We start from the raw sequence: 25,429 nt of genomic DNA, 5'->3' as shown, positions 1-25,429 counted from the left end.
AAAATCTTCTTGTTTTTTTTTCCCCAGCACCCATGTTGTGCGTGTGCAGGTGTGATACACAGTGAAGGACAACAGGTGTACAAATCTTTATTCAATTTCCACCACCAAGATGAAAGGAGATACCCGAGTGGCCAGTGACAAGCAGTGTCCTTCTCAGAGGGCATTGCTGTGTGATCAAACAGTGAAGGGGAGGGCAGGGATTAAATCAAAATAGAGTTGGAGGGGGAGATAAAACACTGCACAGCCCGCAGTGCCCACCTCTCCCTGAAAAATCTTCTTGTTGTATTGGTCAGCCAGGGCTTTCCTGATTGGCCCAGGTTAACAACTCCAATCAAGGATCTCAGTGAGTAAGATCCAATCACTCCACCTTAATTCCCTCACTAATCAAGAACCTATCTATCTCTGTCTTAAGTACACTCAATGTCTTGGTGTCCACAGCCCCCTGAGGAAATGAGTTCCACAGATTAACTACCCTCTGGATGAGGAAATTTCTCCACATTTCAGTTCTGAGGTTTTAGATTACATTACAGCGTGGAAACAGGCCCTTCGGCCCAACAAGTCCACACCGACCCGCCAAAGCGCAACCTACCCATACCTCTACATTTACCCCTTACCTAACACTATGGGCAATTTAGCATAGCCAATTCACCTGACCTGCACATCTTTGGACTGTGGGAGGAAACCGGAGCACCCGGAGGAAACCCACGCAGACATGGGGAGAATGTGCAAACTCCACAGTCAGTCGCCTGAGGCGGGAACTGAACCCGGGTCTCAGGTGCTGTGAGGCAGCAGTGCTAACCACTGTGCCACCGTGCCGCCCATAAGGTTGTGCCGTCAGATCCTAAGTCTCTCCAATTGTCAGTCACTAATGGATCCCAATAGCAGCTATTGATTTCCCAGGCCAATCTTAACCCATTTCTTTGTCTGGCCAACGGTTGTTCACTCTCTCTAGTCTTCATCTCCAACCATCATTTATTCCTGCTCCATCTCCCCACCCCAGCTTCAGCATATATACCAACCTTTTCCTAGCTTCAATCAATCAGTTCTGAAGATTCGCTGGAGTTGAAACATAAACTCTGCTTTCTCTCCACAGATGCTGCCAGACCTGTTTCTGATGTCAGGCATCTGCAGTTCTTTAGTTTTTTGTTTCAACACTTTCAACAGATGTGGTTGCTATGGACAACACAATGGGGGTCCATCAGCTCCCACATCACGCAGTTATAACACATTGCCAACATCTCCATTTTAGTTACTTAGCTCCTATTTTGATTTCTGAATATTTGTTACTGGTCTTTTAATTTGTATCTTGTCAATATTTCCTCTGCTTACCTCAATCGGAAAGTAACCTATAGTCAAATACATAGTCAATATAGTAGCTATCGCTAACTAACGAATTCACGATTTATCTGTGATGTCATTTCTGTGCTGGGGCCCTGACTTCAGACTTCAATTTATCCTGTTTAAAACAAAACTTACAAATTTAAAAAAAAGCATCTCTTCCCTTCTGCATTGAATTTCCACATTGTCTCCAAGTTTCCCAAACTATATCCTCACTCGTGCTATGTCTGGCTCTGGTCGTGATCTCTCCTGCCTGACTGTGCAAAGCTTACTGATCGTGCACTTTCACAAGTCCCTTTCTTAATCAGAGTTGTGGTGAGTTGAGATTACTCAAAATAGTTAAGCTTCAATAGTAATTAAGCCATAATGAGGTTCTATTCAGGTGATTAACTGATAACTGTCCCTCAGTTGCTATCCTATGAACCTTTTAACTGGACAACTGAATTTTAAACTTTTAAAGTGGAGAAAATAAAGGTTTACCATTGTATTCTCACATTGGCTCAAAATTTCCTGAACTATATACTCATACAGACTGTGTTTCACCCTAATAGGGTTTGAGTGGGTTATTCTTCGGAGGTCGGTGTGGATTTGTTGGGCCGAATGGCCTGTTTCCACACTGTAGGGATTCTATCGATTCTATCAATGTTTGAGCTATAGGGAGAGGCTGATTAGACTGGGGCTGTTTCCCTGGAGCATTGGAGGCTGAGGGGTGACCTTACAGAGATCTATAAAATCATGTGGGACATGGATAGGGTAAATAGACAAGGTCTTTTTCCCTGGGGTGGGGGAAGTCCAGAACTAGAGGGCATAAGTTTAGGGTGAGGGGAGAAAAATTTAAAAGATACCTAAGGGGCAACTTTTTCATGCAGAGAGTGGTGTGTATGGAATAAGCAGCCAGAGGAAGTGGTGGAGGCTGGTACAATTACAGCATTTAAAAATCATCTGATGGGTATATGAATAGGAAGGGTTTAGAGGGGTATGGGCCAAGTGCTGGCAAATGGGACAAGATTAGTTTGGGATATCTAGTCGGCATGGACGAGTTGGACCCAAGTGTCTTGTTGCTGTGCTGTACATCTCTGTGACTCTATGGGATCGCTCCTTCCTAACCGTGTGAAGCTCACTAATTTGAATCAGTCAGGGGATTAAGGGTTATAGGGAAGCTGCGAGAAAGTGGAGTTGTAGATTCAGATCAATGATAATCTTATAAATGGCAGAGCAGACTCGTTCAGCTGAGTGGTCTACTTCTGGCTCCTACATCCTATGGCCTAAGCACACTGGGGAATTGTACAGAATACATCATCTGTAAGGTACTTGAGTACAGAACTCAACCATCTCTACCCTAAGTCTGTGTAACATCATCAGAATGGTGGAGCTCAAAGTAACATGACCATTAACTCTTTCAGGAACATTATCATATACTGTACAACATCTTCTTGTGAGTCCACAATTAACTATTGTACATCATACTCAATGTGACATGAATACTTACTTCTACAGACCCATTAACCAACATTATGCAATAGTATATATTTCAGAGACCAAAGCAACTGCTATTTCAGGTTTACATGCCATATGTTTGATCGTGTAAGACTTCAGTCAGAAGGAGCAATAACAGAAGTCGCTGGAAAAGCTCAGCAAATCTGGCAGCATCTGTGAAGAGAAATCAGAGTTAATGTTTCGGGTAACCCTCAATCAATATTACCAAAAAAGCTGATCATTATCACTTTGCCATTTGCAGGTGCCTGCTGTGCACAAACTGACTGCTACATTAGCGAGTTTTGAGAAGATTTGTAGCTCAGGTTGAGGTTCTGGATGTAGGTTTGCTCGCTGAGCTGGAAGGCTCATTTTCAGACGTTTTGTCACCATACTCGTAACATCTTCAGTGGGCCTCAGGATGAAGTCTTCATCTGGAAGTTCACTGAAGACGTTACCGAGTATGGTTACAAAACGTCTGAAAATGCACCTTCCAGCTCAGCGAGCTAACCTACATCTTGACTCCTCCATTTTCTATATTACAACAGTAAGTACACTTCTAAAGTATGTCATTGACTGTAAAGTACTCTGCTGTGTCTTTAGATCAGGAAAACCGCCATATAAATGCAAGTTTGGCTTTCGTTTACTCTTTTGACACAAGGAGGTGAAACTTTAATGGAAAATTAGTTTGTAGCTTTCTCAGTCTAACTTTGAAACAAACTAGTTCCTTCTTGTACATCAATTTAAAAATTCTTTAATTTCTCTAAATGTTATTTAAATTAATTTTTGAAGAGTCACCTATGATATGAAACGAAAGACTGATGCCTGTTCTCATCTGTACCCAGTGCAAATGGTGAATAATTCAAGCTGAGCAGTTTGATATTGCAATCTATGAAAAGGCAGGTGAATAAGTAACTGGTCATGAATAATATGAAGCTAATACAGTGGCTGGGATGTTACACATCATAAACACAAACCTGGAGGTTTTTTTTGAACACGAAGGAGAATGTATCATTTTGAAATCTTTGGCTCATAATTGGCCAATCAAAATGAGTCATGTCAGGTAATTTTTCGTTCCTGCCAACATATACTGCCTTGAAGATTCCAAATCTTGCTCAATAGTACCAGCAGTTTTTTGTTTTTACTAATTCACCAATGGTCATTCTTCAATTTTAGACCCAAGACAAAGACAGCCAGAAGACTATTTGAATATACGGGGCATCAAATCTAAACCATAACCCTTTTATCATCTGACATCTACTCCTATGAACTCCGTAGCAACCAGATGCGCAAACTGCATCTGTTCCCCTTCTGGGCCTAGGGCAGTCACTGATAATGACATGATGATAATGAATCTCATTTTGTCTTATTTTGCTCATCTTTGAGCTGAAAGGAAATATTTTGTACATGCATTGTATTATATATGCTCTGTTTGGTGGTGGTGAGGGTGGGAATTGGATAAGTAAATAGAGCTCTTGCTTGCACTGGTTTATTCAAAATAGTCCTAGGACAGATATAGTAGAACTGAATGTATCATACATTGATTATCACAAAGCCTTCGACTGGCTGTGGCTCCATTTGGTCCCCACTTTGTAGAACAGAAATCTGATACTTTCTCCCCTAATAATTATTGAGGTCAGAGATCAATTGGGAATGTCCCAAGTGAGATCGATAGATTTTTTGCAACACAAAGATACTTAAGGTTACAGAAGCAAAGCAGTGGATGAAAATTCAGATCAACCATGACCTAACTGAGCATTGGACAGGTCTGAGAGGTTGAAAGGCCTGTCCCCACCCCACCCCCATTCCTATCTACATTATAACAGTGACTATGCTTCACTTGCTATAAACAGCTTCACAAAGTTCCAGGTTATAAAAGTCATGAAAAAAATGTCAGCTGTACTTAACAAATATGTGGAAAATGCAATACTCACAAGAGTCTGCAGTACTGCTCAAGGGTAATGAGCTCGAAGAGATAATGCTTCTAAGTGAGAGAGAGCTTTTAATTATTGCAGTCAATTAAAATGAGTGTTAGAACATGCTGCATTAATGATTGTCTACTGACAATGAATGAGCTCCTGCACACTGCAAAGTTTAGTAACCTGCCTACAGATATCACTTTCAAAGTCACCAGTAACTGCACAAATAAAACTTCTTCTGAAAACTGACTAAAAATTGGAATGCATTATGCACTCAATTATTCTTTTTGAAGTTGAATATTGCTTTAAAAGTACTGATGCTGAAATTCTCTTTCCACACTTTGCAGACAGAAGGAGAAGCTCAGGATAAAGGCTTTTCATCAAATGTGATTAGTATAGCAGGTCTTCACAATGCATCTAGAGAGTGATTGTTGCTGGGTTGTGCAAAACTGGAGAAATCACTGATCTTTACTTTCGAATTTTTGATTAGATTAGATTATTCACAGTATGGAAACAGGCCCTTCGGCCCTACAAGTCCACACCAACCCTCCAAAGAGTAACCCATCCAGACCCATTCCCCCTGATTAATGCACCTAACACTATGGGCAATTTAGCAGGTCAATTCACCTGACTTAGGACGAAACAAGAGCTCCCGGAAGAAACCCACGCAGACATGGGAAGAATGTGCAAACTCCACACAGTCAGTTGTCTGAGGCGGGAATTGAACCTGGGTCTCTGGCGCTGTGAGACAGCAGTGCTAACCACCGTGCTGCCCAAGATTGTTTTAAGATACAAGACAAACAGCCAATAGCTATGTGTGCAGCACCTTGTCAAAAAGCTCTAGTACAGAATTAAACTGCCTACCATAACTTAGCAGCTTTCTGAAATAATTACACAAGTTGGTGAGTCATGGACCTAATTTCCAGATGTTTTAATGAGAGTCTGTAATAACCCTTACGTCGAGATGAACGTATAGGGTTATCCATTACGATCCCTTCTTGCAATTTACCTTTGGTTCTAAAATTACTCTAAATAATTACCATTGATGAATATTACACCTGAGCCTTTCTCCAGTCGATGGGAACAACAACTTGCATTTGTGTGGCACCTTTAACATAATAAGATGCAGCAAAAACACTGCAGCAAGTTTAGCAGTAGTAGTAACAGGAATAGGCCATTAGGTCCACTGAACTTTTTCTGACCGTCAAACAAATCATGGCTGATCATCTACCTCTCCATTCCTTTTTCCAATGACTCCATACGCTCGATATCATTGGTATCCAGGAAGCTATCGACTGCTGTATTGAACAAGCTCAATGGCTGAGGTTCCGCTGCCCTCGGGGTAGAGAATTATAAAGTTTCACCATCCTCTGACTGAGGACATTCTTCCTCATCTCACCCTTATGTGGTCTACCCTTTATTCTGAAAATGTGTCCATTGATTCAAGACTCATTAGCCAGGGAAAACGTCCGATCAATATCTCCCCTGTAAATTTAATTCTTTGAAACGCGAGAGAATATAGGCCCAATTTCTTCAATCTCTCCACATACGGCAATATAACCATTCCAGGAATCAGACTAGCAAAATTCTGTTGCCCTCAATCAGGTCCATCCCTCCTTTGAAGCAATGTAAGCCATTTGAGGAGATGCTAGAGCACATGACCACAAGGCTTGATCAAAGATTTTATGGTGTGTTTTCATAGAATCCCTACAGTGTGAAAGCAGACAATTCGACCCATTGAGTCACAGCAATCATTTGAAGAGCATCCTACCCAGACCCATCCCATTATCCTATCTCTGTAACCCTGCATTTCCCATGGCTAATCCAACTAGCCTGCACATCTCTGGACACTATGGGCAATTTAGCATGGCCAACCCATCTAACCTGCACATCTTTGGACTGTGGGAGGAAACTGGAGCACTCCGAGGAAACCCACGCAGATACATAGTCACCTGAAGGTGGAATTGAACCTAGTCCCTGGTGCTGTAAGGCAGCAGTGCTAACCACTGAGCCACTGTGCCACCCTTGTCTTAAAACAGGAAAGTGAGGAACTCCCTTCCTGACAGTACTGGGGGTGTCCCTACACCCCAAGGATACAGCTCACTGTCACTTTCTTTAGGCAATTAGGGATAGGCAATAAATGCTGGGCCAGCCAGCAACAGCCAAATCCCATTAACAAATTTAAATAAGATAGAGAGGATGTGAAAGGGAATTCCTGAGACAATGGCAGAGCTATTATAGTTTGCACAAGATGAATTAGAGATGAACAGATATTTTAAATATCTAAGATATCAAATAGCTATTCAGGGAGGTGATGGCCTAATGGCATTATTGCTAGCCTATTAATCCAGTGACTCAGGTAATGTTCTGCGGGCCTGGGTTTGAGTGCTTCCGTGACGGATGGGATAAATTAAAAAACCTGGAATTACAAATCCAACGATTACATTGTTGGGAAAAAGCCAACCGATTCGCTACTGCCTCAGAGGGAAGGAAATCTGCCATCCTTACCTGGTCTGGTCTACATGAAACTCCAAAAGCAAAGCGATGTGGTTAGCTCTTAGCTGCCCTCTGGCCAAGTAAGGATGGGCAATAACCTACCCAGCACTGCCCACATCCTGAGGATGGATTGTTTAAAAAAATCTTGGACTTACGCGCCTGGAAAGGATTACAGATGTAGGGTTGTGAGCACAGCTTCCATTTCTTTCAGCAATATCAGCAGAATCAGCAGTCTGATTTAGTTTCACAATCTTTCTTAACATACTGGATTATTATTGTCTTAAATTTATAGACAACCCATTATTATATATCGCTTGGCAAATCACGAGCGGTATTGCTAGTGATCAGCTGTTAAATAAATTGACTAATGAGTAGGTGTGGCACAGTGGCTCAGTGGTAAGCACTGCTGTCTGACAGCACCAGGGACCCAGGTTCAATTCCAGCCTCGGGTGACTGTCTGTGTGGAGTTTGCATATTCTCCCTGTGTCTGTGCAGGTCCTCCTGCAGTCCAAAGATGTATGGGCCAGGTGAATTGGCCACGCTAAATTGTCCACTGTTAGGTGCGTTAGTCAAAGGAGAGTGGGTCGCTCTTCAGAGGGTTGGTGGGGACTGGTATGGTTTCCACACCATAGGGAATCTAAAATCAGCAAAAAAACACACCAAAGCAGATTCACTTCACAGTAACTTCCAAAATAACCTTTTGTTTCTTCTGACATAAAATGTTCCCATAAAACCCACTTAAGGTATTCTAATAGAGTCATAGAGATGTACAGCACAGAAACAGACCCTTCGTTCCAACTCGTCCATGCTGACCAGATATCCCAATAGGCAAATTTGATTGATTGGTCTCTCTTTTCAGTACTCTACTCACTGTGAGAGATCATGTGGGCGGCACGGTGGTTAGCACTGCTGCCTCACAGCGCCGGAGACCCGGGTTCAATTCCCGCCTCAGGCGACTGACTGTGTGGAGTTTGCACGTTCTCCCCGTGTCTGCGTGAGTTTCCTCCGGGTGCTCCGGTTTCCTCCCACAGTCCAAAGATGTGCAGGTCAGGTGAATTGGCCATGCTAAATTGCCCGTAGTGTTAGGTAAGGGGTAAATGTAGGGGTATGGGTGGGTTGCGCTTCGGCGGGTCGGTGTGGACTTGTTGGGCCGAAGGGCCTGTTTCCACACTGTAATGTAATCTAATCTAATCTTAATAAACCTTATGTCATGTATTAACTAAGCTAGGAGGCAGGTGTCTCAATAACTGGAGTTTTTTTTAAAGTTTGATGAGGGCAGAACGGTGGATATTATCGACATTTCAGCAAGACATTCGACAAGATTCCGCCTGGTAGACTAGTGTTCAAGGTTAGATCAACATGGAATCCAGGGAGAGCTAGCCATTTGTATACAAATGCAAGTAAGAGCCACAGGGCTGTGGTGGAGGGTTTTTTTTTGGACGGAGGTCTGTGACCAGCGGTGTGCCGCATGGATTGGTGCTGGGTCCACTTCTTTTTGTCATTTACATAAATGATTTGGATGTGAATATAGGAGAAATGGTTAGTAAGTTTGGAGTTTGTAGTGGACAGTGAACAGGATTATCTGAGAGAACGAGACGTTGATCAGACGGGCTGAGGAGTGGCAGGTGGAGTTTAATTTAGATAAACGTGAAGGGCTGCATTTTGGAAAGGCACATCAGGCAGGACTTATACACTTAATGGTACGGTCCTGGGGAGTGTTGCTAAACAAAGAGATCTTGGAGTGCAGGTTCATAATTCCTTGAAGGTGGGGTCACAGGTAGATAGTACAGAGAAGAAGGTGTTTGATGCGTTTGCCTTTACTGGTCAGAACATTAAATTGAAGGAGTTGGGATATTGTGTTGCGGCCCAACAGGGCATTGGTTAGGCCGTGTTTGGAATACTGTGTTCAATTTTGTTCTCTCTGCTATAGGAAGAAGGTTGTGAAACTTGAAAGGGTTCAAAAAAGATTTACAAGGATGTTGCCAGGGTTAGAGAGCTTGAACTGTATGGAGAGGCTGAATAGGCTGGGGCTACTTTCCCTGGTGTGTTGGAGGCTGAGGGGTGACCACATTGAAGTTTATAAAATTATGAGGGGCATGGATAGAGTGAATAGTCAAGCTCTTTTTCGCAGAGTGGGGAAGTCCTAAACTAGAGAGCATAGGCTTAAGGTGAGAGGGGAAAGATTTAAAAGGGACCTAAGGGGCAACCTTTTCATGCAGAGGGTGATGTGTGTGGAATGAGCTGCTGGTAGAGGCTGGTATTTCAACATTTAAATGGCATCTGGATGGCTACATGATTAGGAAGGGATGAGCGGGATAAGCGGGATATAGGATCAGTGGTGCTGGAAGAGCACAGCAAAATTTACCTGGACCATCTCTGCCACCTCCCTCCCCTTCCTGGACCTCTCCATCTCCATCAGTGACGACTTGCTGTGCTCTTCCAGCACCACTGATCCAGAATCTGGTTTCCAGCATCTGCAGTCATTGTTTTTACCTTTTAGCGGGATATAGGCCAAATACTGGCAAATTGGAGTAGATTAATTTAGTATAACTCTGTGACTCAACAACTGCCTCAGCCATATAGGGATTGAACTGATACTGTTAGTATTGGTGTATATCCCACACTAACAACTGAACTACTTGACTCCCCACACCAGTGCCTTACAGTGTACAACATCTAGAGATCCATTGCAGCAACTCATTCAGGTTACTTCAAAAGCACTTTCCAAACCTGTGATCTCTACTGCATGGAAGAACAAAAGCATCAGATAACTGGGAATACCATCACCTACAATAAGACCATAAGATGTCAGAGCAGGAGTAGGCCATTCAACAATTTAATCTGCTTTGCCATTCAATGAGGTCACAGCTGTTCCAATGATATTCAACTCCACTTTTCGACCTTTTCCTCATTACCTTTGATCCCTTTACTAGTTCAAAATCTGTTTATCTCAGCCTTGAATATCCTTAATGACCCTGGACCATTAGGGAAGCTAAACAATTGCATTCTGGAATTATTTGTTGAATTTAAATTCCTCCAGGAGATGTGCTGGTGGGAATTAAACTCAACTTCATAGCATTAGCCTGGGCCTCTAGATTTCTAGTCTAGTGGCATTAAAATCAGACCGTCATCCACAAGTTGCCCTCTATGCACACACCATCTGACTTGGAACTACGTTGCAGTCCCTTCGCCATCACTTTCCTGGACTGCCCTCCTTAATGATGCTGTGGTGTTCCTATGCCCATGGAGTGCAGCAGTTCAAGAGGGCAACTTGTCACCACCTTCTTAAGGACAACTGTGTTCATAAGTGCTGGCCTAATAAGTGATCTTCCCATCCGATGAACGAATAAAAGAAAATGAGAGTCATGAGGAAAATATGATATGATTTTAAATTTACTATATTCGGAGCCACCATGATTCAGGTATTTAACCCTTTCCACCAAGTCAAGCTATAAAATTGAAGTTTCCAACATATTTTGCTTCCTGTGACACGCACCACCCAAACACCTCTGAGGCTTTCCGATAATCGTTTTGCACATTCTTCTATCCGCCCTCTAACAGCCACAAACCATGTGGCGAATTGTAACACTGTACAGCCCAAACCAATGCTGTGCAACCTTTTGTTGCACAGCAATTAAAACACCAATTAAAAGGTGCCACTGAGGTAGTGAAGTGAATCTGTTTTCAGAGATAACCATTCTAATGAAAAGAATCATTAAGCAAAACCTAGATTCACACAATTGTTTAGGTTTTTATATTTGTAGGTATAACTTTCCAGAAACATAATTGTTTAATTCAATTGTCAGCAATCTGCAAACATTTTAAACCTGGAATCTCACAGGGAGGCTAACGTACATATTCCTAGTTAACAGGTACATAATGTCTTCTTGCGATTCGACACAAGGCAGTCATCTAGTCCAACATACAAAAATGGAACTACTGTGAGGCACTGCGGGAGTGCTGCATTTCTGGAGCCATAGCCTTTCCAACAAGGCCTTAAACTGAGGCCCATCTGCCTTCTACATAAAGTCATTGGGTCATACAGCTGAGAAACAGACTCTTCTGTCCAACTCGTCTGCACTGAACAGACATCCCAATCTGATCTAGTCCCATGTGCCTACATTCAGCCCATATCCTTCTAAACCCTCCCTATTCATAGACCCATCCAAAAGCCTTTTTCATGTTGTAATTGTACTCGCCTCCACCATTCACTCTGGCAGCTCATTCCATACAAGCACCACCTTCTGGGTGAAAAAGCTGCCCCTTAGGTCCCTTTCAAATCTTTCGATCTCATCTTAAACCTATGCCCTGTAGTTATGGACTCTCCCACCCTGAGGAAAAGACCTTTTCTTTTCACCTTATCCATGCCCCTCATGATTAAATAAACCTCTACACTGCAACCAAATGGCCATCCGTTTTGGATTGTTTTTTCCTGAAGCACTGCTATTTATCTCTGGACCTGATGCTTACAGCATGGTCAATTATAGACCTTGGTTTTCATACCACATGAGGCTCCGTCAGGGGATCTCAGGTTACTGGCAGACTGTTAATAGATTACTTAATCTCCATGTATTGGTTTACTTGCACATTATTACTGTTCCTACAACCTTAACAAATGTTTGCTACAATATAGTTATGGCAGTGATCACTTGGAATGTCAGAATCAAGAATGGTGTCACAGCAACCAGTATTTTCAGATTGTCCCTATCACTTGTAAGTGTTATCCTGATGCCCATGTAAGCTTAACCTAGCAATCATTGCAAAAGCTATTGCACCAATCACCGACAGGGAAATAAATAGTTCAGTCTGTTTCCACTGGCATTTCCACATAAGGGAAACATTTCCTGAGCCTCTCACAAAGAGATCACACTGATCACTAATGCAATATTTTATTTACTGTTTTAAATAAGTCAATCATAATACAAAGAGTTAATCCTCTTGATTAAGTGTACCATTAAAAAAGGCACTTACCACACTGAGGAAAACACTGCTCAGTGGAAGCAATAGTGATTAACCTGATATTCTAGCCACCTACATGGATGATAGAAATTAGAATTAATGTAAAGTTGTTTTGTACTATTTAATTCAAAAGTGTCAATCAGACCTTTAACAAAAAAGATAAAAACAGTAATTACACCTCCTTAAAATGTAAAAATCCTTTTCATAAAACCAAAATGTTTAATTTTCAGCATTGTTTTGTTGCTGCCTTGTCATCATAATTTATTATAATCTAGCTTCTAGTTCAGAGTGCAAGTGAAATTAATAGTAACAGTTATACATACTTGAACGATAGATTGCCCATTTGTTTCCCTGAATCGGATGTTTACATTCCCTGCATTAACAAAATGCACTTGTCATTATATACACCATGTTGTTTCCTCTTCCCATCCCTATCTACCTATGAAATAGTTCCAAAATATTCACTTAGTCATTGTTCACCCAGTGTAAACAGTTGAGTGATTTTCTGGAATTGCATGTTCATGTAAAAAATAACTTCTTAAAATTGAGAAGATTTTGTTTGGATTCCAGCAATGTAGTCCCAATCGTTATGAATCAATGACAGACTGTACATAACAAATGGTCTACCATTGAAAAAGAGCCACCAAATCTGTCTGTATTCAGGCAACATTACAGTTTAACTGCCTTCCTGACCTGCAGTCTTCTTCTTGACCTCTCCGCCTCCATCCTACTCCGACCTATCACCCTCACCTTGACCTCTTTCCACCTATCACATTTCCAACGCCCCTCCTCCAAGTCCCTCCTCCCTACCTTTTATCTTCTCCTGCTGAACACTCTCTGCTCATTCCTGAAGAAGGGCCTGTGCCCGAAACGTCGAATCTCCTGTTCCCTGGATGCTGCCTGACCTGCTGTGCTGTTCCAGCAATAAAGTTTCAACTTTGATCTCCAGCATCTGCAGACCTCACTTTCTCCTCCCAGTTTAACTCTGTCACAATTGTACAAATATAACAAAAAGACACAACTAGCAAATGCTACAAGATTTATTGCTCTCATTGAGGTAATGCAATTCCGGACTGTAGGAAGCATATAGAATAGAAAGCAATTGGGTGCTGGGGAAAATATAAGCACTACCACAACTAGGCAGTAGTGTGAGGGTTAAAAAAAAATAACCAGGAGACGAGGTAGCTGATTAGCTCAAGTGTAAAAAAGAAAAAAAATAGAAAGCAATTGGGATCACTGAAGCACGAGGTAAATAGTGGATCAACATTAAACTGTTAGAGCAGGCAGATGCAGACTACCAGTAGAGGCAGAGCTCTGCAAAAGATGGTAGCCTGACTAAAGATGGCTGACATTCAAATTATGCTTCTCTGGCTCAAATAATGTCTGGTCACCACAAGCAAATTCCTCAAACCGTTACAGTACAATTACCACAGTTGGCATGCCTCTGAATCTAATACACTGATGCAAACTTCAAAAAGGTGCAGTGGTCAAAACCAGAAGAGCTTTATGATGTGCAAATTATGTGCAAATATTCTACAAACAAATTTTTTACCAGCACTGTTATAGCTATGTATTACTTTTATTTTGTAAAAAATAACTTAAGATCAGTGTGTTACGTACAGTTTGGCTTTTATGCAATAATCAACGACTGATAAAGAATCTCAGAGAAGAGAAAAAAAGTCTTGCAAAGTTCCAACACTTCAATTAATTGAAGACATGGTGACAGCCTGTGCAATATTGACTCTGCTTTACTGTTCTTGTGTTTTCTGGGTTTCGAGGGCACGCAGTAATTTTTGTTCCCGTTTTTCTCTCATTCGTTCCTTGAAATCTTCCAACTCTTTGCGCTGTGATCATTAAAAGAAAGCAGCATCAGAATCAATTCTTGAAACTGAACAATAGTTCAGAAGTGTGTGTGTTTGTTTATGAAAATACTTATAAAAACTACCCTTATGATATTGTGTTGCGAGAAGTGGTTGAAGTATTTATGATCATTACATCTCTCAAAGCAATAACACAATATCTCTGCAAGTAGGAAACTATTTACAAGAGCTCAACAGGATGATAGTTGCTGCCCTCTCTCTAGTGATAATGGAAATAAATGATTGCCATGGGACATTAAACAGGAAATTATTTTTGCAGCTTGTAGAATGTTCCATTCCTGAAGTTTTGATTTTTAAAATTTTCAATCTTGCTATAAGCCACTTGTAAAATTATTTTTTGGTCATTGAAATTTAAGCAAGGTTGGAGCTGGAATGGGCCATTCAGCCCTTCAAATCTGCTACTGTTCAGAGTGATCATGGCAGATCGTCTACTTCAAACCAGCTTCCCGTATTATCTCCATAATTCCTCGATTCTCTTAGAATACTGCAGATGTAAGAAGTGCTTTATGAGAAAAATAAACTGAAATGTTCATTGTTCATTTTTAGCCAGCTGATTGCCATTGTGTACCATTTTCACAACATTTAGATTTTATTTTCAAGTGTACTCAAGTGCAGAAGTACAGGAGTGCAATGAAAATGTCGCCAAACACTGTGCCACTTTGGGTACAAAGGAACCTAGATTCAAAAACTTAGCTACAAAGTATTAGGATAAACATGTTAAAAAGGAAGGTTCAGGAGTTCAGGTACTTACACGCATCTTCTCTTCTGGCGGATAGATCTCTCTCTGAAAAATACAATACCACCTGATGAAGGAGCAGCGCTTCAAAAGCTAGTGCTTCCAAATAACCTGTTGGACTAGAACCTGATCTGTGGGATTTTTAACTTTGAAAAATACAAGGTGAAGTGCAGTCAACAGTACAGAAAGCACCTTACAAAGTTATGAGAAAAATAACCCTCACAAGAAAGGAACTTCCCATTATTTTATAAAGCCCAACAGTTGGCTAGGCTGGAAAGGGGGGAGAATCACAAGTAGAAACGAAACAGAGTGAACTTATGATTATGCCACTTTGAATTTGTAGAAGATCAGAGTTAGATCCCAGACACTGAAATTTGTTCTTTTAACCAATGTACCCAACCATCAAGATGTGAAAGAGCTCGTGGACTACTCTACCTTTGATCTTTTGATTGAGGGGGAATTACTGACAAAATGTACGCTTTACTCAGCTTTCTGAAACTCAGTATCTCATGCCAAGTGAATGTCAATACACATTTCAATGTCACCTTTTGAACAACTGCAAACTGCAGCCTGTCACTCACTGACCTTCCTTTTGATCACATATTCCTCAAAGTATTCTGCTTGATTGGAGATCCAAAACACTGTCACAGGGAATGACAGGTAAAGGCACATCTGATAATAAAGAAACAGTTAATATCATAAACAGCTTGACTGCTTTGTGTCCACACAATTATCCAGATTTTGACAATCATTCAAGCCTCACATTGGTGTATAAGCATTCAAGAATGCATTTATATCACATAATCAGTAAACTGACTCAAGCAATGAGCTACTTTGAATGCAGTGGCTTACACATAAAGTGAAAACACAGCTAATTTATATTAGCAGTACCTCATAGAAATGGAGAGGAAGGTCTATTATACTTTGGGACAAATTTTAGCCTGGACATTGAACAATGATGTGGGTTATTCAGCATCACCTCCACCAGCTGTGGATTACTGTCACATCCAAAGAAGACTTCCAACATTATATTACCTCATTGATAATGGAACATTCGATTACATCCCATCTCTAATTGCCTATGTAAGGGTGATGATGAGCTGCCTTCCTGAACCATTGCAGTCCATATGGTGTAGGTACATCCAAAGAGCTATTAGGGTAGGTGGTTCCATGATTTTGACCCAGTGACGCTGAAGGAACAGCCATATATTCCCAGTCAGCATCCTAAGAGACAGGTAGGGGAACTTGCAAGTCATGGTATTGCCCTGTTTCTGCTATCCTGGACCTCCTAAATCATCGAATTCAGGGCATGCAAGGTACTATCTTTGAAACTTTCATGAATTCCTACAACGCACCTTGTGGTTGGTGCACACTGCTACTACCTGCGTTGGTGGTGATCGGAGCAAATGCTAAGGTGTTAAATGGGATGTCAATCAAGTAAGCTACTTTGTCCTGGATTGTGTCAAGCTTTGAATGTTGTTGAAGCTGCACTCTTCTAGGTGAGTGGAGAAAAATTCATTTCGCTTCTGATTTGCAGCCTGTAGATGGTCTGCAGTCTTTGAGGAGTCAGTTGAGTTACTCTCAGCAGAACCTCCAGCATCTAACCTGCTCTTAAGAGTTATTCAGCATGGAAACAGATCCTTTGGTCCAACTCGTCCACACTGACCATAGAAAGCATCACAGCGTGGTATGGCAACTGCTCCTCCCAATACCGCAAGAAACTACAGAGAGTTGTGAACACAGCCTAGTGCATCACTCAAACCAGCCTCCCATCTATTGACTCCATCTATACTTCCCATTGCCTCAGGGAAGTAACCAAAATAATCAAAGACCCCGGTTATTCTCACTTCCACCCTCTTCCATTGGGCAGAGGATAAAAAAATCTGTATACACGTACGCACAGATTCAAAAACAGCTTCTTCCCTGCTGTTATCAGACTTTTGAGCAGATCTTTCAAAAGTTAGTTCTGATCTCTCTCCCTCTCTTTCTGCATCTTCTCTGCAGCTGTAACACTGTACTCTGTTCTGCTACCCTGATGCTTTATATGGTATGATCTACCTGTGTAGCAAAACAACACTTTTCACTGTATGCAACAACAATAAATCAAGTTTCCCAAACTAAGCTAGTCCCATTTGCTTGCATTTGGCCCATATCCCTCTTAAACTTTCCTGTTCATTAATCTGTCCAAATGTCTTTTAAACGTTATAACTATATCTGTGTGAACCATCCTGTGTGAAAATGTTGCCCCTTGGATCCCTTTCAAATCTTTTTACTCTCACCTTAAAATGATGCCCTTTAGTTTTGAACTCCCTATGGTACAAAAAAAGACATTTGCTATTCATCTTATCTATGCCCCTCATGAGTTTATAAACCTCTATAAGATCACCCCACAACCTCCTATGCTCCAGTGAAAGAAGTCCCAGCCTACCTGTAAACTCAAACCCTTCAGTCCTGCTAACATCCTTGTAAATCATTTCTGCACCCCCTCCAATTTAATAATAACCTTCTTATAGCAGAGCAACCAGAACTTTACACAGTAATCCAAAAGTTACCAATATCCTGTACAATTACAACAAAACACCCCAACCCCTATAATCAATGGTCTGAGCAATGAAGGCCAGCGTACCAAATGCCTTCCTTACCACTCTTTCTACCTGCGATATAACTTTCAAGGAACTATGTAGCTAAACCCGGGTGGTCTCTCCATTCAGTACTTATATGGCTGGCCCAGTTCAGTTTCTGGTCAATGGCAACCCCCAGAATGTTGTTTGTTAAGGATTCAGTGATGGCAACATATGGAATATCAAGAAGAGATCAATGTTCTCCATCATTGTAAATATATAACTTCTGTATGAAATTTATAACATGAGGATTCAGATTCTTAGTTTTCTTTCCAATTGGTACATTATGACTCTTTCTTTCTTACACTCTTGACAGGAATCAATCTTACAATCTCCTCCTCTCTCAGAAACAGACAATAACAATAAACACATACCAATGCATTTGAATCCTCCAATTGGTATAAATGTTGCGATCATGATCATTGTATGGAAATAAATAATCCGCGCACAGGGCACAATTTCAAAATTTGTGGGTGTTACAAAACCTGAGTATTCTAACTGTGTGGATTGTACAAAACTTCAATAGGACATAGACACATTGGTGGAGTGAGAGAAAGTGAGGACTGCAGCTGCTGGAGATCAGAGTCAAAATGTGTGGTGCCTGTTGAAGAGCCTATGCTTGAAATGTCGACTCTCCTGTTCTAATGATGCTGCCTGACCGGCTGTGCTTTTCCAACTTTTTGATATTGGTGGAGTGGGTGATAGGTGGCAGTTGGAGTTCAATGCAAAGAAATGTGAGATAAGTTTGATAGGAAATACATGAAGGATCAATATAAAATAAAAGAGTACAAATCTAAAGGAGCAGAGGGACTTGGGTGTACATGTGCATAAGTGACAAAAGGTGGCTGGACAGTTTGTACCAACACTTAATAAAACATACAGTATCCTATGTTTTATCTGTTACTATAAGCCATTCCTGAAGAAGGGCTTATGCCCGAAACGTCGATTCTCCTGTTCCCTGGATGCTGCCTGACCTGCTGCGCTTTTCCAGCAACACATTTTCAGCTCTGATCTCCAGCATCTGCAGACCTCACTTTCTCCCCATACAGTATCCTACGTTTTACTTACAGGGGCATACGATGTAGTGGAAGGAGGTTATGTTTAACTTGTGTAAGAAACTAATTTTGTCTCATCTAGAGAGTTGCAACAAGCCCTGGCACTGGGTGAGTGCAGAGGGTGGTTTATAAGAGTGGTTCAAGGGATAAGGAATATGAAGATAGATTGGGAGAAGTTGTCACTGCTTTCCCCACAGAAGAGAAGGCCAAGAATAAATCTGACTGAAGCATTCAAGTCAAGAGGGGTCTGAACAGAGTCAATCGGGTAAAATAATTGAGAACAAACGCAGACAGATGTAAAATACTTAGTACAAGAAGCAAAAGTGATAGGAGGGAAAACATTTTTATACATTGAGTGGTTAAAATCTAGAGGCATTGTCTAGCAGTGTGGCACAGGCAAGTTCAATTAAATATTCTATAGGAAATTAGACAGTTATTTGAAAATAAACAGTGTGCAGGGTGCACCATAAAAACAATGGTGAACTGAGTCCATCACAAAACAAGTGAAAATGTAAGAATTGCATAAGGTCTGCTTGACAATGTGAGTCGCTAGGTATTGCTAAAATAATCCTTTTATCTGCTACTAATGGGTACATATTCCAACATGACTGAAAGCACCTCAAGCATTTAATATGGTTGAGATGGGAAAATAACTGGACGCAATCACTTGAGAGCAGCAAATGGAAAATAGCATTGGAGAGAAATGATTAAAGAAAAGCTAACAGGAAAGACAAAGATGGAAAAGAAATAGGACTGTAAGCAATGGAATACAGTCTTTTTTTTGTTGAAAAATTATGAGCAAAACTTCGCCTAAAGCAGCTTTTCTCTTTAATACATTATTACTCGATGGTATGTGACAAAATCAAACTGTTCAATTCCTGTGATTGCAACAGGCCATTAGCCATCAAGCAATATCAAAAACATTTTTTTCCTGCTCTCGGTCACACCTTTGAAATTAATGTTTTGTAAACAGTTGCGTCTAAGCAGCTATCAAAAGACAAATGTGAACAACTTGCAATCAACAGATGAGGATTGAATACAACCTTAGATTTCATTATAGTGAATTATGCATCATTTCTTGACATAGAATGTTCAGCATGGAAAGAAGCCATTGGACCCAACATGTTTTATACTCTACATTTATTTCCTCCCACTCCTCCACTGCTCACTCAGTCAGCATAACCTTCTATATCTTTGTCCCTTGTATTTATCTAGTCTTCTCATCATTTTTTCCAATATATCCACAACATTCCACTCAACTACCCCCAGCGGTCTTCAGATTTCTTCTGAATTACATATTGCTGCATTGACCTTGACTTTCGTTTTCAAAGTAAGATGCAAACAAAGCATTGAGAGATCCCAAGGCAGAACACAGCCTCAGGTGATGCTTGAAATCGAATTTCAGATTTCAATCACCTTGGGAGAGGAGGTAGCTTACTGTCACGAGGTCATCAATCCATAAAGGTTAACTTTGCATTTTCTCTCTCATTCAAATACACACAAAGATTCTGCTGAATATTTTTGCTGCTGCAGCAGCCAATACAAGAAACACACTCCAGCAGCGTTGAAATCTTTTGGAAGCCAGAAGTAGAATCTGGTTTAAAACAAGGAACTGCGGGTGTTGAAACTAACAAGATCAGAAATCGCCAGAGAAACTCAGCAGCATTTGTGGGGAGAGAAAGTATTGTTGATGTTTCAAGTCCAATGACCCTTCTAGAGACGTGATAGCTGCTAGGAAAAGGTGATGCTTACCTCCCTAACTCCTTCTACAGCATTGTGAACACAGCTGAGGTCATCATGCAAGTCAACCTTCCATCCAGCTACACTTTTGCTGCCTCTGAAAGACAGCCATCATCATCAAAGATGCCTCCCACTCCAGTTACAATCTCTTTCAATCTCTTCAATTTGGCAGAAGATACAGAAGCTTAAACACACGTACCAACAGCTTCAAAGAGAGCTTTTCCCCCACTGTTAATAGACTTCCGAATGGACGTCTCAAATTTCAAATCTAATATTGATCTTGCTTTTTATGCAACTTCCTTGTTCTGTCCAATCACCCTATATCTTTGAATGTTACGTACTGCATGCAAAACGAACCTTTTCATTGTACCGAGATACATATGACCATAATAGATCAAACCAAAATAAAATCCATCAGAAGCATAAATACCAACTTCACTGAGCTGCCAACAGGCTATTTAGCTTTAACGCAGTATCTCGCTCGCATGACCACTTGTCTGTCCTTGGCATGCTGCAATGCTCCTCCAAATCACAGCGCAAACTGGAGGAGCAACATCTCATCTTCAAACTAGGTAGTTTACAAACTTCTGGGCTCAATATTGAGTTCAACACCATCAAACCGTGAACTCATTCCTCCCCTTTTAGCTTTATTTGTTGCAGTACCACACCCCTGCTCCCCCTCCCCCAGTGGGGCGCAGGCTGACAGTTAGACATACCATTGCTCTGCCATTCTAACATTCTGATCACTTAATCTGAATGACCAACATGCTTCCCCCCAACTCCCCCAGAACTCCAATACCCTGCACCCCCCCCCAAACACTGCTTCCTCCACACCTCACATCGGCTCTAATGAAGACTGATCGAGACTTGGAACGTTGGCTTGCTCTCTCACCATGGATGCTGCCTGACCCACTGTGATCTCCAGCATTTGGTAGTCTTAGTCTGAAGAAGTGTGTTCTCTCCACAGATGGAATCTAGCTTTATTGGTGTTTGCTCAGGTTGAGGTTTAGGGTGTAGGTTTGCTCGCTGAGCTGTAGGTTTGATATCCAGACGTTTCATTACCTGGCTAGGTAACATCATCAGTGGCGACCTCCAAGTGAAGCGAAGCTGTTGTCTCCTGCTTTCTATTTATATCTTTCTCCTGGATGGGATTCCTGGGGTTTGTGGTGATGTCATTTCCTGTTCATTTTCTGAGGGGTTGATAAATGGTATCTGGATCTATGTGTTGGTTTAGAACACTATTCCAACGAGCCACCACACACTGCAGCACAGACGAACTTTGGAAAACAGAGGGGAACCACCTGTACAATGTATTCAAGAAGAACAGATACTCAAAAAATACAGTCCATAGATTCCTCAAGAACAAACCACGACAAGCAGACCTAACACAGCCAGAAACCCTAACCACCTTACCATACAAAGAAGTTTCAGAAATGACAGCCCGACTACTAAGACCCCTTGGAATCCTAGTAGCACACAAACCCACCAACACTCTCAAACAAAAACTAACAAACTTAAAAGACCCAGTACAACCCATGGACAAAACCAACGTCATCTACAAAATTCCATGCAAGGACTGCCACAAACACTACATAGGACAAACAGGAAAAATGTTAGCCACCAGGATACACGAACACCAGCTAGCCACAAAAAGACACGACCCTCTCTCCCTCGTAGCCCTACACACGGATGAAAAAAACCACCATTTTGACTGGGACAACACATCTATCCTGGGACAGGCTAAGCAAAGACATGCCAGAGAATTCCTAGAAGCCTGGCATTCCAACCACAACGCCATTAACAAACACATAGATCTAGATACCATCTATCAACCCCTCAGAAAACGAACAGGAAATGACATCACCACAAACCCCAGGAACCCCATCCAGGAGAAAAATATACACAGAAAGCAGGAGACAACAGCTTCGCTTCACTTGGAGGTCACCACTGATGATGTTACCTAGCCAGGTAATGAAACGTCTGGATATCAAAAATACAGCTCAGCGAGCAAACCTACACCCTAAATTTATTGGTGTGACTCCACCCTACCAACCTTCGCATAAACCAAATCATCCGCCGACATTTCCGCCACCCCCAAAAAGACCCCACCACCAGGGATATATTTCCCTCCCCACCCCTCTCCGCCTTCCGCAAAGACCGCTCCCTCCGTGACTACCTGGTCAGGTCCACGCCCCCCTAATACCCACCCTCCCATCCTGGCACTTTCCCCTGCCACCGTAGGAACTGTAAAACCTGTGCCCACACCTCCTCCCTCACCTCCATCCAAGGCCCTAAAGGAGCCTTCCACATCCAAAGTTTTACCTGCACATCCACTAATATCATTTATTGTATCCGTTGCTCCCGATGCGGTCTCCTCTACATCGGGGAGACTGGGCGCCTCCAAGCAGAGCGCTTTAGGGAACATCTCCGAGACACCCGCACCAATCAACCAAACCGCCCCGTGGGGGGCCCAACATTTCAACTCCCCCTCCCACTCTGCCAATGACATGGAGGTCCTGGGCCTCCTTCACCGCCGCTCCCTCACCACCAGACACCTGGAGGAAGAACGCCTCATCTTCCGCCTCGGAACACTTCAACCCCAGGGCATCAATGTGGACTTCAACAGCTTTCTCATTTCCCCTTCCCCCACCTCATCCTAGTTTCTAACCTCCAGCTCAGCAATGCCCCCATGACTTGTCCGGACTTGTCCGACCTGCCTATCTCCTTTTCCACCTATCCACTCCACCCTCTCCTCCCTGACCTATCACCTTCATCCCCTCCCCCACTCACCCATTGTACTCTATGCTACTTTCTCCCCATCCTCCTCTAGCTTATCTCTCCACCCTTCAGGCTCACTGCCTTTATTCCTGATGAAGGGCTTTTGCCCGAAACGTCGATTTTGCCTGTCCTCGGATGCTGCCTGACCTGCTGTGCTCTTCCAGCACCACTCTAATCCAGAATCTGGTTTCCAGCATCTGCAGTCATTGTTTTTACCTGTGTGTGTCCATCATTTGCCCTCATGCCTTCCCTCTTCCATGGCCCAGGAACTTCTCTGCTGCCCCAGGAACAGTTTTAATGGCATTTGTTTGGCTTCCTGCCACTTTCATAACATTACACTCCCTGTCCCTGGTCTGAGGTTGCTGCTACTGCTTCACATATTCGGTATTAACATTATAGATCCCCATCCCACCCCGGGGCCCATGATTTTATATCCACAGAATATTTACCCGGAATATCTCCAGCTTCACTCCCCCCATCTTCACTCCCTCTCCACCGTCACCGGATAGCGCCCTAACGGCCGCCGCCATTGGCTGGAAGCCCCGGCCAATCGGCTCAGACGCCCACCCGCACTGCCGTTCTAAGACGGCCGCTGATAGGCTCAGCGCGGGTAGCCATGGAGACACCGTCGCAAGGAGACACGCGCCGGCAGCGCCCGCTCAGGTACCAGGTGGAAGCGCAGAATCCCGACAGGGTGGAGGCTGGCCTTTCGGTCCATCGAGTCCACACCGACCGCCGAAAAGCATTCAACCCAGATATACTCCCCTCCCCGCCATCCCTGTACCCCTCCATTTCCCATGGCCAATCCACCCTAACCTTCACATCCGTGAGCACTATGGGTAATTTAGCATGGCCAATCCACCCTAACCTTCACATCCGTGAGCACTATGGGTAATTTAGCATGGCCAATCCACCCTAACCTTCACATCCGTGAGCACTATGGGTAATTTAGCATGGCCAATCCACCCTAACCTTCACATCCGTGAGCACTATGGGTAATTTAGCATGGCCAATCCACCCTAACCTGCACATCCCTGAGCTCTATGGGTAATATAGCATAGCCAATCCACCCTAACCTGCACATCCCTGGGCACTATGGGTAATTTATCATGGTCAATCCACCCTAACCTTCACATCCGTGAGCACTATGGGTAATTTAGCGTGGCCAATCCACCCTAACCTGCACATCCGTGAGCACTATGGGGAATTTAGCATGGCGAATCCACCCTAACCTGTACATCCCTGGATACTATGGGTAACTTAGCATGGCCAATCCACCCTAACCTGCACATCCCTGGATACTATGGGTAATTTAACATGGCCAATCCACCCTAACCTGCACATCCCTGGGCACTATGGGTAATTTAGCATGGTCAATCCACCCTAACCTGCACATCCCTGTACACTATGGGTAATTTAGCATGGCCAATCCACCCTAATCAGCACATACCTCAGCATTATAGGACAATTTAGCATGGCCAATCCACCCTAATTCCGCATATCTTTGGACTATGGGAGGAAACCAGGGCACCCGGAGGAAACATGCACAGACACAGGGAGAACGTGCAAACTCCACAAAGACAGATGCCCGAGGTTGGAATCGAATCATAGGATCCCTACAATTTGGAAACAGGCCCTTCGGCCCAACAAGTCTAACTGACGCTCTGAAGAGTATCCCACCCATACCTATTCCCATTGCTCTACACTTACCCCTGACACGGTGACACAGTGGTTAGCACTGCTGCCTCACAGCACCAGAGACCTGGGTTCAATTCCCGCCTCAGGCGACTGACTGTGTGGAGTTTGCACGTTCTCCCCGTGTCTGCGTGGATTTCCTCCGGGTGCTCCGGTTTCCTCCCACAGTCCAAAGATGTGCAGGTCAGGTAAACTGGCCATGCTAAATTGCCCGTAGTGTTAGGTAAGGGGTAAATGCAGGGGTATGGGTGGGTTGCGCTTCGGCGGGGCGGTGTGGACTTGTTGGGCCGAAGGGCCTGTTTCCACACTGTAATCTAATCTAATCAACACATCCCTGAACACTGGGCAATTTAGCATGGCCAATCCACCCTAACCTGCACATCTTTGAAGTGTGGGCATGTGCAAAACTCTGAATGCAATTTTAGGCCATTCAGCCCCTCAGTCAGTTTTGTATCTTAATGCAGCAAACTTTTTATGAACCAGCATTGATAGAACCAGGATGATGAAACATTCCGGACAATAAACTGGTATGCATAATCAATGTAAAAACACAAACTAAGTAATAGTAATGTAATGGGGGTATGCCGGTAAGCAGAAATAATGAAATCCTACCACAAAGAGGAAGGGACAGGGCAGTGGTACGTGATTCACTGCTCGGAGGCTCTGATTCTGCCACAAAAGATTGAAATTCATCAAGCTGAGAAGAAACTTCAAAAGGAAATTGGATAAGCCATTGAAT

At 42.8% G+C, this 25,429-nt stretch overlaps 1 protein-coding gene across 4 annotated transcripts; it reads right to left on the bottom strand.

Annotated features, from left to right (window-relative positions):
* Positions 1 to 13,745: 13,745 nt before the first annotated feature.
* On the bottom strand, positions 13,746 to 23,510 carry pet100 (PET100 cytochrome c oxidase chaperone). 4 transcript variants are annotated; one of them, XM_043694855.2, is made up of 4 exons: positions 23,445 to 23,510; positions 15,387 to 15,473; positions 14,817 to 14,849; positions 13,746 to 14,029 (listed from the first exon to the last, which is right to left on the bottom strand). In XM_043694855.2, exons 1-4 carry the CDS (start codon positions 23,472 to 23,474, stop codon positions 13,934 to 13,936), a joined length of 246 nt encoding a protein of 81 aa, XP_043550790.2. In that variant the 5' UTR covers positions 23,475 to 23,510; the 3' UTR covers positions 13,746 to 13,933. The 4 variants fall into 4 exon arrangements, with proteins under 4 accessions (XP_043550790.2, XP_043550791.1, XP_087839272.1 ...); XM_043694856.2 differs by lacking the exon at positions 23,445 to 23,510 and adding an exon at positions 23,212 to 23,350; XM_087983146.1 differs by lacking the exon at positions 23,445 to 23,510 and adding an exon at positions 21,280 to 21,516.
* Between the last annotated feature and the right edge of the window lie 1,919 nt (positions 23,511 to 25,429).

The sequence above is a fragment of the Chiloscyllium plagiosum genome, unplaced genomic scaffold, assembly GCF_037043375.1.
Source record: "Chiloscyllium plagiosum isolate Xiang-an unplaced genomic scaffold, Cpla_swu_hap1 HiC_scaffold_45, whole genome shotgun sequence".
NCBI classification, from domain to species: Eukaryota; Metazoa; Chordata; class Chondrichthyes; order Orectolobiformes; family Hemiscylliidae; genus Chiloscyllium; species Chiloscyllium plagiosum.
The sequence above is the reverse complement of the archived record's forward strand: the minus strand, read 5'-3'. Positions and strand labels throughout refer to the sequence as shown.

What these genes read in the sequence shown, in the direction of transcription:
- pet100 (XM_087983145.1), bottom strand. Translation starts at nt 21,145, where the DNA reads ATGCTGGAGATCACAGTGGGTCAGGCAGCATCCATG. An exon ending in TGGGTCAGGCAGCATCCATG is followed by an intron (nt 15,474 to 21,109) that starts GTGAGAGAGCAA and finishes CTTTATTATCAG; the next exon opens with ATGTGCCTTTACCTGTCATT. An exon ending in AATATGTGATCAAAAGGAAG is followed by an intron (nt 14,850 to 15,386) that starts GTCAGTGAGTGA and finishes TGTATTTTTCAG; the next exon opens with AGAGAGATCTATCCGCCAGA.